Source organism: Antennarius striatus, chromosome 10, assembly GCF_040054535.1.
Source record: "Antennarius striatus isolate MH-2024 chromosome 10, ASM4005453v1, whole genome shotgun sequence".
In the NCBI taxonomy this organism is placed as follows: Eukaryota; Metazoa; Chordata; class Actinopteri; order Lophiiformes; family Antennariidae; genus Antennarius; species Antennarius striatus.
In genome coordinates, this window is record NC_090785.1 from 17,637,236 (window position 1) to 17,650,761 (window position 13,526).

The 13,526-nt window shown below is 41.2% G+C and overlaps 1 protein-coding gene across 1 annotated transcript in view; it reads left to right on the top strand.

Annotated features, from left to right (window-relative positions):
• Positions 1–13,526, top strand: part of tenm1 (teneurin transmembrane protein 1) — a 153,797-nt gene that overhangs the window by 130,238 nt on the left and 10,033 nt on the right. Inside the window, exons 23-30 of the mRNA XM_068325098.1 lie at positions 690–773; positions 1,802–1,996; positions 4,481–4,568; positions 6,122–6,318; positions 8,218–8,531; positions 9,197–9,369; positions 11,172–11,416; positions 12,130–12,423. Of these exons, the coding sequence (XP_068181199.1) occupies positions 690–773; positions 1,802–1,996; positions 4,481–4,568; positions 6,122–6,318; positions 8,218–8,531; positions 9,197–9,369; positions 11,172–11,416; positions 12,130–12,423 (1,590 nt within the window). The remainder of the gene's footprint in view (positions 1–689; positions 774–1,801; positions 1,997–4,480; positions 4,569–6,121; positions 6,319–8,217; positions 8,532–9,196; positions 9,370–11,171; positions 11,417–12,129; positions 12,424–13,526) is intronic.

Genomic DNA, 13,526 nt, shown 5'->3' on the forward strand with positions numbered 1-13,526 from the left:
CATTTAATGTCTCACTTTTTAAGGAGTTACCGCAAAAGTTCAGCGTCCTGAGCAGGAGGGATCGGATGGCTGTCCTGTCTGGCTTAGGACAGAGTGACTCCCGCTTGATGAATCTCTCTACCTCTTAAAATGTGATTTCTCAGTGAAACCTCGTCTCTCTCATTTGACAGAGCCTATAATTGGACATGTCAGTGGCAATTTAACATGATCCATTTATTTACCAATTCATCGGCGGAGTCATCAATCACCCCTCTGATCCCCTCAGACACGCCGCCTTGTCTCTATAGCTCACAGTTTGAGTGTTTGTTTGTGTGAGATAGACAGTGAGGTGGGTGGGGGTGTGCGTGCTGGTGTAGGTTTGTCTGCCTTTGACCCCCACAGTGTTAGCAGTCAGGGTGTGCTATTTGAGCAGGCGGCAATCATGGTTATTGGCTGACATTTGGAACAGTGCCGAGATGAGCCGCTGTGAGTCTTGAATAAACACCGGGGAGGCTCCCTGCCCGCCGCTGACCTTTACATGAGCAGGGAGGGTCAGCAGGCCTAATGCTGTGTTATTAAGGGGATATTATTTATATCATTTGGAACTGACACCTATTTCCGGTTCTTAAGTTGTAATATTTAATAGAAACACACTGTATGTATGCCTACTATATTTGTTGTGTTTGCCACTTGTGTCTTTAATCCTGCAGGTACGTCTGGAGTGGCCGACAGACCTGGCCATCAACCCGCTGGACAACTCCCTCTACATCCTGGACAACAACATCGTCCTGCAGGTAGAGAAACAATTGGTCATAATGTACGAATTTATAAAAATCATGAAATATTTCTCGCAACTTAAAGTTCGTCTCTTGAAACGCAGACGCTAACTTTGTGAAAAATGTTTTCTAATACTAAGAAGGCAGAGAGTCAGACTGCTATAGCCCTACCTTGCTCTTCGAACGTCGTTCGTAAAGTTCCACCATTCCAACACTAAAAACACCAATCAGAGCACGGGGATAAAATAAAACAAAAATCCTCTGAATAAATTTTGCTCCTTCATTTGTTCTAAAATACATTTATTTGAACAATTGTCCCATCCTGCACCTGTAATGCTATTACTGTGCATTAAAATCTACATCGGCTGTCAGAAACTGAAGTCTTCTAGTCTTCTAGACTCCAATGTGTTTCAGGTAAAGGTGCAGTATGTTGTAAATCCTTATTAAATGGCTTTAATTTCACTTTTGATGGATAATCAATATTAATTTTACACAAACTAAACTCAATTCTTGAGGGATGTATGCTTTCATAGGATGAGTTAAGGAAATGCATTTTTCTTTTTCCACAATGCAAATTAGTCAGCAATCAAATAACAGAATATCGTTTTACAATGAGTGATTGAAATGGGCTCTTAAAACCATCATCCCTGTGAACCATCATTCCCCTATTTTCTCTGTTTAAAAAAGCGCAGTTTTACGATGCATTTAGAATAAATGACGCTGCTAAAGTAACAAACTTTATAAAAGTCCACTTTTCAATACATCACATGCTATCAAGAATCATTCCAAAGTTGTTCTTCAGAAAAGGTAACTCAGGTTGTGCTTATAACTCAGACACTTTAATCTTAATGAGTTTATCTTGTAGAAACATTCATGCATTATTCAATACGTGAGGCAGGTTTGGGGTATTTTGATGTTCGAAACATTGGATCAACAAATATCCATTTTCCATAAATTATTAATGGCAGCTGTTTATTTACTTCTTCTGTTGCTTCTTCGTAATTTAAATCAATGCTGATTTTTTTTTTTTTTCTTACCTAAATCAGGTATCAGAGACTCTCCAGGTCCGTATCGTGGCCGGCCGTCCCATTCACTGTCAGGTCCCAGGTATTGACCACCACCTGGTGAGATGGGCGGCGGTGCGTGCCACACTGGAGGCCGCCAAGGCCATCACCCTGTCCCACCAGGGGATTCTGTTCATCGCTGAGACCGACGAGAGACGCATCAATCGCATCCAACAGGTAACTCTGATCTGATTTTAAGATGCTCTGATTGGTCCGTTATGGACTTAGTGTCAATGAGATAACAGTATTATCCTGTGAAATTTGGGGAAAAGATTCTCAGTATTCCCCGTCTCATGCCCGAAGCCAGCTGGGATAGGCTCCAGCTCCCAGCGACCCGCCGCAGCGGATGAAGCGGTTGAAAATGGATGAATGAATGATTCTGGGGTGAAATTGGCGTACATTTGATCACATGATGCTGCTCATGTGGTCACACTTTTTGCATTCAGAGTGTAAATGTTTGCAGGTTCTGCACAAACGTGTTCAGAATCTCTCTCTTGCTCTTGGACGCAGAAGACTCTGGAACTTAACTAGTGAACTAAGTGGATTCAGTCCGTGGTCTATCTGGAGGCAGACAGGAGTGTAAAACCTATTTCAAATTTAAGATATTTTATTAATCCCCTGTGGGGAAATTCTTTTTACACTCAATATAGAAAAACACACATGCAGGCCAGAGCTTGCACTCACACACACACACACACACACACTCACACACACACACACACACACACACACACACACACACACACACACACACACACACACACGCACACACACACCCACACACACAGGAGATGGTGCAGTGACGGGCAGCCACGTAGCGGCGCCCTGTAAGCAGTTGTGGGGTTCGATGCCTTGTCCAAAGACACGTCGGCAGTGCTCTGAAGGTGAACTGACACCCCTCCGGCTTCAGTTTTACACTCCATACCTTCATCCAAGCTGGACATGAACTGGTTACCATCCGGTCCTTGAGGATTGAGCTACTGACCCCCCACATGATTACAAATTTCACACATACTTTCATGTTTGCCATTTCGCTGCTTGTATTTCTGCTGCATCTCATAGTCGTACACAGAAGCAAAAACATCATTTACTCGCTCAGAGCTTGGTGCACGTGCTCTCAGTAGTTCACCTCTGAAAATGAATGAAGTTGTCTCATGAAGCTGAGTTGTAAAATAAAAGAAATGATGTATTGCAGAGTTTCTCAGTAGTTCTGACAGGCTGATCCAGATTCATTGTGATGTCAGGAAAAATAAATTAAATGCAGAAAACTGTTGATCTGTACTGTGAACAGGTACAGACTGGTACAAACTGACAACAGATACATGAAATATACAAAAACCTTCTGCATTGTATTTGAAACTGCTGATTGCAGCTGCATCCTCCACTCTTATGTGTCCTATTAAATGTAAATGTGCCTTCAGCACAATAATATTGTTGTGCTGTTGTCGAGCCGCTCTCATGGCTCACACATCTGTCGGTCTCACGCATCCGTAACATTTAGAAGTACCATTATGCCACACATGCAAAACCAATATGTGCTGAATTTTAATTTTAATCTCGCAAAGGTGGAATAGATATTTCGTTTGTGTGGTATTGGTACTTAAACCTGCATTAAAATGAAATTAATTTCATCCCAAATCACCTCTGTAGAGATCGTGTTTGCTTTCAATTAAGTTTTAAGAAGTCTTAAGGTTTTGCAGCACAGTCACACACAATTAAAATCAAATCCATGTGTGTAAAGAAATAGTTTGTTATTATATTTCATGAGCATTTCATGAGCATTTATTTCATGAACCTGTTTTGTCACCACTTCTGCAAAGCAGGTTCATGCTGCTGTTCTCACTCCTCCATTCCGTCACAATCAAAACTGATCAGAACAATTAATCAGATGTCCCTGTTTCTGAATGACGTTAATCTTTTCCTGGGATGAGTTCAAGAAATTATGTTATTCCAACATCATGAAAAAGCGCTAAACCACCAGAGCTTTTCCTAGCGTTAATTTTGTAGCTTGAGATACCTGACAAACACAGAGCGAATTCATTCAAGTCAATCAGAAATTTTTATATACTAGCAAGTTATTTCTTGTTTGTACGGGTGCCCATAAATATGAGTTAAAATGTTTTTATCTGTGCAATAAAGTCATTCATTCATTTTTCGGGTCGCTTTTTTTTTCTTTTTTTTTTAAACTTTCGTGGGTCACAGGGGTTGCTTGGAGCCCATCCGAGCTGACTTATGGGCATGAGGCGGGGAGATGTTGTGGACACGATGCCAGCGCATCGCGGATGTGCAAAAAAGTTGTTGAAATAAATCGTTCTGTTGTCAAAAAGCCGTTCGTTATAGCTTTATTTGAGATTAGTGATTTAAAAAAAAAAGCATCTTAAAATCATCACCCCTTAATTCAGACTCTGTGTTTTATTAAAAGAAGGCATCGGAGATATCCACTGAGGTTGTTCGTTCGAAGTACTGATAAACATAAATATAAATGCATAGTATTTGGTGTCAGTAATTTGTATTTGCAGCTCAGGTGTTTGTGAATGCCATATTTATCTGGCTGGTGCTGGAGATTAGATGCAACAAAGGATGTTGTGGAACATTATCTCCTCTTGAACAATAATCTCCTGCTTCCTGTATCCGCATGTGACTTTTCTGAATGCTCGGCAGGTGTCGACCAATGGGGAGATATCTGTTATCTCTGGAGCCCCCACGGACTGTGACTGTAAAATAGACCCCAACTGTGACTGCTTCTCTGGTGGGTCATCTGGTGAACACACACACACACACACACACACACACACACACACACACACACACACACACACACACACGCACAGGCACACTTTGTGAGAGTAGGATTAGGCAATGTTAGAGTATTAGATTATGTCTAAAAGGATTACTGTACTGACAAACATCCTCCAACTGCACTTAAAAATGATTTGAGATCGCATCACACTCGCCCTGGCTCAGAAGGAAGTAAAGAGGAATGCAGGAACATTTTAGAAGCTTTGACACAACTTTAATCAATTGAAATAGTGTGTCTTCATATTGACTGATTAGATCTGGCTGCCTGTGCGTTCCTCCTGGCCAGTGATTTTATTAGCAGACTTTGAGAAGAACGTTGTCTCTACTCTATCTCCTCCACTGCTTCTTATCTTCTTAAATGTGTCTGAATGATTTCATTGAGATAGAACTTTAATATCTAAAGTATTTAAAGACTTTTTCAAGTCTATATGTTAGTACGAAACATATAAACTGTCAGGATATATGAAATGTTCATTTTTAATGCCCTAATGGAAACGTGGATGTATAAAGCATGTGTGTGTCTTTTTCTGGATGTATTTATATTTTTCAAACACTTCCAGCTAAGTTTCAGTGAGAATACATTTAGAGAAGAATCTTCTGCATCAAACTGAAATAACAGGGAAAAGAAAAATGTCTTGTGGTCTGAATACATTGGTGTATCATGGAAGGGCACCTGAAATGTAATAAAGGGAAGAAGGAGAGGGCCAAACAAATAAGCAGATGTTCCTTTGACAGTTAGGCCATGCTTTCATTGTAAGTGTCAGAGGATGTGATTTTATCATTTAATTCTGCTCATAAAAATCAGTCGCTTTCCCATTCAAAATGGAAGGAAGTGCCTCTCCCATGCCACGAGCCAATGGGCTGTAACCATCCCTATTTCTTGGGTTGTACTTTGCATATTTTCAATCATGTCTTGCTGTTAACAGATGATTACTCTCTTCAGAGGCTTTCCGTTCCCATCCCTTCTCTGTCGACACCCTCGCAGTGTCTTTTGAATGTGCACACACAAACTGTATGCGAACACGCTTTTCTACTGCAAACAGACATGAAAACACATACGCAGAAACACACACATACACATGATGTGCTGTCAGGAGATAAACTGCCACCCTGCTTCCTGCTAGACCCATCACAGGCCCCTGGCCCACTGCTGACAGCATCTAAAGGGCTTCAACCAGCTGTTATCCTGCTGTGCAACTAAAGACATGTGAATGCATTCAGTCATTCACTATCACCGTATGATAAGGGCGAGGTCACTATCAAGGTTGTACTATCAAATCCTCTGGAAGGCTACGGTATCCTATCAAATCCTAGACCTGAGCTGAACTGATAAGTGCTTAAGATGCACCATGCAATCTTCATATTAGAGGGTGTGAACAGTTGTGTGTCCTCTTTCTCAAGGAAAAAAATCAGTTTGTTTTTAACTAAAAATGCCACGCTTGTGCCTTTTTTTTTCTTCTTGGCGTTCACATTGAAATCACGTATTCTTGATTGTTTCATTAGGAGACGGAGGCTACGCCCGTGATGCGCGTCTGAAAGCTCCCTCTTCTCTGGCGGTGGCTCCTAATGGAACGCTCTATATTGCTGATTTGGGTAACATCCGAATCAGAGCTGTCAGTCCCAACCAGCCTCAGCCCAGCCCAGCTGGACTGGTGGAGATCAGCTCCCCGCTGGACCAGGAGCTCTATGTCTTCAGCCAGGTACGGGGCCTGAGCCTGGTGTGTGCAACACATGCGTTTGTATCTGAAATGATCCATATAAATACGTTAATCAGATTCCACAAGGACATAAACTTACTTAATGTCAGCTGAGGATGCAGTCCTTGAATCATCATTGCTGCTGAAATACACGTCTGACTCGGCTTAGGTTGTTTCGACTTCAGTTGTTTTCGATTATATGTCGGTTTTAAAAGTAAATACACAAAAAGATAAAAATCTTTAACGTCATTTTACTGAACTTAATGTCTGTCCGCCACAAATATTGGAATCATAAAATCACTAGAAAACTATAAACACACATAATATCATGATACTGTACAAAAAGTAAGAATAAAAACATATATCATACTAAAGTACGTATGTATAATTCAAATATTTACCGTTCTGTGTCACTCATGACACGATTGTTTTGAGTTGTGACAAGTTTATACACCGTTTTAGTCTGTTTATCTTTCATTCTCTCTCACACACGCGTTCATTTATGACTTAAATTGATTTTTTTACATTTGTAAAATAATCATTTGATTTTATAACTTTAAAGAAGGCTTTTATTTTATCATTCATTCATAATTAATTCATCCGTGATCAACAAACATCACCAAATTGTAATCTTATATGTAGATTTTTTTGTACTACAGTATATTAAAAAATAAATGTATTTGTTTGTAAGCTTAAAATAGATTCATATTAACCAATTTTTTTTTTGGAAAATTCATTCATAAAAAAAAAGCACAGTGCAGAACTGGGAATGGTTATTTTGTGTTTAGCCTGGAGACGAGTTAATTCGACTTATGTCGCTTCTCGTCTTCTTCCTCTTTACCTTTCGACTTTTCCCTTCGGAGGTCGCCACAGCGAATCAGTTGCCTCCATCTAACCCTGTCCTCTGCATCCTCTTCTCTCACATAAAGAGGTTTACCTGTATATGTTTTTTTTTTTTTTTGGTGCACATCTCAGACTTAACTCACTCAAAAACTTTCATAGTGTTCACTAAAGTTTATGCTATTAAAGCTGTTCAACCACAAATTAATACAAAATATTGCCACTGTATTAGTTTTACTAAATTGTACTCATGTTATCCTTAAACTCACAGATTCTTTTTCAACATTCTACATTACAAGGAAGAAAAGTGATTTTGTAATACACTAATAGCATTAACAACATTAACTGCTAATATTCGTTTTCATCCCGTGAAATACTTGCATCTCCAAAAGTATTGATTTTGAATGTATTTTACATACAGACATATGAAGTGTTTCCTTTTATATGTTGAGAAAATTATCTTTGCTCATAAGAGAAGTGAAACAGCAACACCACGAACACGTTACTGATGTGTAGCTTTAATCCTTAAACATGATAATGAAACACTGACTGCTTTATGAACAGTCACTGACTGTTAATAAACACACTCTTAAACAGACTTATGTTTTGCTTGCACGTGTGGGTGTGTGTGGGTGTAATTTTCAAGTATTTTCAGCAGTATTTTAGTTTGTAATGATGTACTGTACTTTCAAGTCTAGTATTAATACTTCATAAATAGAGGATCTGAATAGTTCTACTAAGTTTTTATGTCTAACATCGACTGCTAGTGATTGAAACCACGTGGACCCCTGTCACACGTGGCCTTTCTGGACCCATAGAGACAGGACGTTGTAAAGTGACAATCTCATATGTATCCGGATGTTTTTGAAAGTGTCACTAGAAAAGATGTTCAAAATTTTAATTTTGCAAAACAGTGGATCCTATCTTTAATCTGAAGCAGTTGATACTAAGAACGATGGACAATTTAACTTATTTATGAGGTTATAATAGAGGTCCAGTTGGCACATCTTCCCGACAGCCCTAACCGTACCTCCAAACACTTCTCTCTTCTACTTACGACAGAACGGCTCCCACATGTACACCAAACACCTGATCACCGGCCACTACCTGTACAACTTCTCCTACGGTACGGACGGCCAGCTGTCTGGGCTGTCGTGTCGTGACGGCCGTGGGCTCCAGGTGAGGAGGGACGCTCACGGAGTGCCTCTCTGGCTGGCGTTACCTGGTGGGCAGGTGTACTGGCTGTCTCTTAGCAACAGCAGAACACTGAGAAAGGTGTCGGCCCAAGGCCACGACATCGCCCACATCACATACCATGGCAACACTGGTCTCCTAGCAACCAAGAGTGATGAAAACAGTTGGACCACTGTGTATGAGTGAGTCTACACTTTGCGCTCCTTTACATCTTTATGTTGAGTCTGCAGTCTTTTTTTTTTTTTTTTTTTCTCTGTCATTTTCTGTTTTTTCTTGATTTTCTTTTTTTTTTTTTTTTTCTCATTTCATTGCCTGACTTTAAATGGACTGTATGTATGGACAGGGTATTAATGTGGCACAGAGTTGAAGCTGGGGTGTGAAATGTGACTGCCATCTGGTGGTAACAAGGGCATCAGTGGAGGAAGCAGAAATGCTTTCCCTTTGGGCTTCCCTTTGCTGTTTGTGACCGATTGAAGGATGTCTCTGCAACTTTTTATTAAACAAATTTGGTATCATATATAGAGCACACACACACACGCACGCACACACACACACACACACACACACACACACACACACACACACACAGAAACACATCAGTCTGAATTATTCACCACTGCTGACCTGGCCTCTGTCTCAAATTCCACAGCTGGATAATTACACATATAAATCATAGCTGACACTTTGTGCCAGTGTTTGTGTATGGGATGGGAAAACGGAGTGACAGTGACGATGAATATGTGTGAGTGTGTGCTTATGTGCGCCTTTGGCTGTGCTCATTCATCCATGGGCGTGATTGGTGTGTTTGTGTTTGTACGCAACTGTCTTTTGCATTCATTATCCAAAGGTACAGCATCGAGGGCCGTGTGACCAACATCACCCTCCCCACCGGTGAGGTGAGCGGTTTCCATGGCAACCTGGAGCGCTGGTCTCGAGTTGAGGTTGAGGCATCCAACCGTGAGAACTTTGTCACCAGCACCAACCTGTCAGCCAGTGACACCATATACATGTTCAGACAAGGTATGGCGTCACGGCTCATTGAGTGTGTGTTTTTATTCCTCATAGATAAGAAGATTTGTAAACTGTAGGAAGATGGAAGAGTTTACCAAGAGGCAAAGTGTGGGGGCACAGATGTAATGTCCCCGCATATTCATTTGGTGACAGGCAGGAAAGATTATATTCTCACCACAATGCATCTTCCCCCATCTGGTTTACCACAAGCGTTCCTTAAGGCTGGTCATGAGAACACCCTGCAGAACTAAAATACAGTCAACAATCTACAAATGTACTGAATACCGAAGCCTGACTGTAAGATTATAGAGATGTTTAAACATTTATGGCCAGCAAACTGCGATAATGTGAATGTTATTCTGGTGGGGTCAGACACACTGACCCGTGCTTCTTCTTCTTCTTCATCAGTTATTCTACATGTGAGCACCAGGGGTCTGTGACTTTGAACAGTATTTATACATTTCTTTTAATAATTCACACATGGATTTAGTATGAACTCTTTGTATAACAGGATTAGTGGTAGCATTAAATACGGTCCGTTTTATTTATGATAAAAGAGGCAGATCTGATAGATTGGTGAAATGTCGTAATGACCACAGGATGAAAAAAAAAAAAAAAGTGGAAAAAGGAGAGCAGTGATGAGAGGAGGTGATGGTGGAGGAGGCGCTCATGGGAGCAGTTTCGTCTCATGTCATCCCTTTAATTGCTCTCTAGCAGTTGTAACAATGACAGGACTGCAGGGAGAAGAAAGCTGCTGCAACACACAAATACACTCACACACACACACACACACACAGACACACACACACAGACACACACACACAGTATGATAGAGAAGCTGGGGACAAATTGATATGACCCTGTGTATGAGGGAGCCCCTCTTTTTACTTCCACTATCCAATGTGCTTTCCTGTCTCTGAGGCAACAATAACCATATAAACAGAAAGCGGTTTTATAGCGGTGGAGGTTACTATCCAGTTTATTAGCTGCGTTAGGTTTGACAGTTAAAATAATACTTAAATAAACCTTTCACTCAGAAAAGTGAAATAAATGGAGTAAAGATAATTGTTTCCTGTAGCAGATGACGTGATAATTAGTTTGTCAGAAAGCCTCCGTTGCTTCAACTCTTCAGGGAGATTGTGAGTGAAGGGCGTCTGTCCTGAGCATCAGAAGGTCCTGACGCTGGTGGTGGTGGCGGTGGCTAAACACTCTGCTGAGACTGTTGAAGCTCATTAAATGTTTAAGGTGGTGAATCTGCAGAGGCGACGGCAATTACGTTTAATATTTGTCTTAGTAACTGTGAAGGTATGAGACAAAGTGATGATGGTACGTGCAAAGTCTGGATAAATCCTTAGAAAAAAAAATTAAACACCAGTTTCTGAGAAAGACTTTGCGCTGTGTGACAAAAAAAAAAAAAAAATTCCATGGCCAAACACCCCTCCCCACCGGTGCCTCTCCTTTTCTTTTCCACTCTCGTTTTCACCTTCCTCTTTCTTTCACCAAATTACAGTTTTCTAAGGATCTAATAACGGATAAAGCCTCGGTGCTAATGTTTCAGAGAGCATTTAAAAGCATTCAGCGGAGAAAACTTAGACATATATTCATTGTATTCATGTTCTGCTGCTGTGTCTCATTGATTTTTCTCAAGACGGCTTTTAGGGAGACGTTGACGGATGTTTTTCACACTTTTTTAAAAAAAATTTTTATGTGTTGCAGAATAACTACATCCTTATAGCGCATTTGTGACTTTGTGTGACTGTCTGTATGTGTCTGCCCCCCCCCCCATCCCCAACCCCATCCCTCCCTCAAAGACCACGCTCAAAGTTCTTACAGAGTCAGCGCCGACGGCTCCTTCCTCGTGTCCCTGGCCAGTGGGATGGAGCTGTCGCTCAGCACCGAGCCCCTGCTTCTCGGAGGTGTCGGGGGCGGAGTCAGCCCCACGGCGAGTCGCTGTAACATCAGTCTGCCTGGAGACCACACCCCCAGCTTGATAGAGTGGCGGCAGAGGAAGGAGCAGAGCAAAACTAACTACAGCACTTATGAACGCAGGCTCAGGGTAAAACACCAAATCATCCACTTTTTTTTTTCCTTCAGCTGTCACTGAAAATCCGATCCCTAAATTCGGTGCGAAGCAGAGATAGCCTCCATGATTAACTTTTGACACACTGTGGAAACCTGAAAGCATGTCATTGAAATAGAAATACTAGGACCTTGCGTGGATATTAAAATAACATCACTTTATGGGCATCTTATCTGTTAACCACATGCATTCTCACTTCCTTCCATAAAAAAATATCACTTGTGGGTGTTCACCATTCAGCGCAGCTGACATTTGTTTAGCACGATAGAGTTGGTACATTTTCGTGTTCCACAGATGTTTTGACTGATTTCTAACGTCAGTGGAAGCAAAGTGGTCGAATGACTGTCAGACCATAAGATGTACTTTCCAAAATATGTGGCTACCGATAACAGCGCCTCTTCTTTTTCCTCGATGCAGATGGTACACCACACGAGCAGACAACATCATCGACTGGAAAATATCAGTTTATCTGACCTGCGCAAATTAATTATCCCCAGGACTCCAATCTTTTCTCATTTACGAGCCGTTTTATTATTGTTACGCGAGTCTGTTTTTGTTCTAAATATTAAAAATCAATTTAACTAATCTAATGCTTGTGTCACACACACACACGCCATTTAATTTGGTAAGCTGATTTCTAATTCGTAATGACCGTGATGCAAACATTATTTTCTCCCTTGTCTTTGCAGGCTCATAACAGGAACCTGCTCTCCATAGACTTTGATCAGAACACAAGAGTAGGGAAGATCTACGACGACCACAGGAAGTTCACCCTCCACATCCAGTATGACTCACTGGGCAGGCCCGTGGTTTGGTCCCCGAGTAGCAAATACACTGAAGTAAACATCAGCTATTCTGGCGGAGGACTGCTGTCAGCCATCTACCGAGGAGAATGGTCTGAACGACTGGAGTACGACAACGATAAGGTGGTTTCCAGGGCCTGGGTCAACGGCAAGATCTGGAGCTACACCTACGCAGACAGAGTAAGCATGGAGAGCGTGATGCTGGGGACGGGCATGTGACGGTTTTTAACACTGTTCTGTGCCTTCACACCTCCTTGTTTGTGTTGTTCCTATCACAAATTGCACACATCTGCTCTTCCTTTGTTTGCAGCTTCAAGGTCACTGCAGTTAACTGAAACCAAATCCACCGCTGAAAGTACGACAAGTGCTTCCATTAAGCGAGATGAATATAACAAATTGAAAACAGCTTTAAAACATTTACGGCGCCACCCCCGGTGTCACCGCCCATGTTTTAACGTGTTTTCCTTCCGAGGCTAACGTTGATTTCCATTCATTTTATTTATGTCACGCTTCTCATAAATGGCAGATGGAACCCAAAAGCACAACAGGAGAGGAGGTAGATGCATTTCAGTCCAAACAGGCAACCAAATCCAACAAGGGGGCAGGCAACAGGCAGAGTCACAACAAGGCATTCAAGCAGGAAATGGGAATACTGAAAAGTAAAAGATGAACGCTAACAATTTGACAGGGAGCTGGGGGCTGAGCAGAGTATATATAGATGGAGACTGATTGGGAAAGGCAATGCAGGTGACAGGAAACACAGGAGAGGAGCTGGATTGAGTGCAAGGAGGTGGAGAAGGTTCTGAAATGACAGGAGAAACACTCAAAACAAATCCTTTTTTTTTAAAAAAGCTAACACAAGTATTGGCAGAATTCATGACAATTTGACTATGTAAATCCATTTACACAAAGACTAATAAGCTTATTTCACAAATTCAATTATTGAGCAGACTGAGATTAATCTTAACCCAAAGCTATACGCCTTCACAACAGTACCGCAGCTTTGAGAGCCGTAAAACCTGAGGAGATGTTCATGATGATGGTAAAAAGAAAAGAAACCAGAGATTTCCCACAAGAGGAGTTCATAGCAAACACCTGCCATGCTTTAAAAGACTTTAAAATGAGGCGAAGCTGATGTATTATTAAAAACAGGACAAGTACTTTCTTTGTGACAAAGCTGAAGTCTACCAGGAGTAATCATTTCAGCCCTTGAAATTAATTGAAATGGTTAATGGAATGATATTCATCCTGAATTAAATTCGACGTCAGCTTTTGGTATAGAA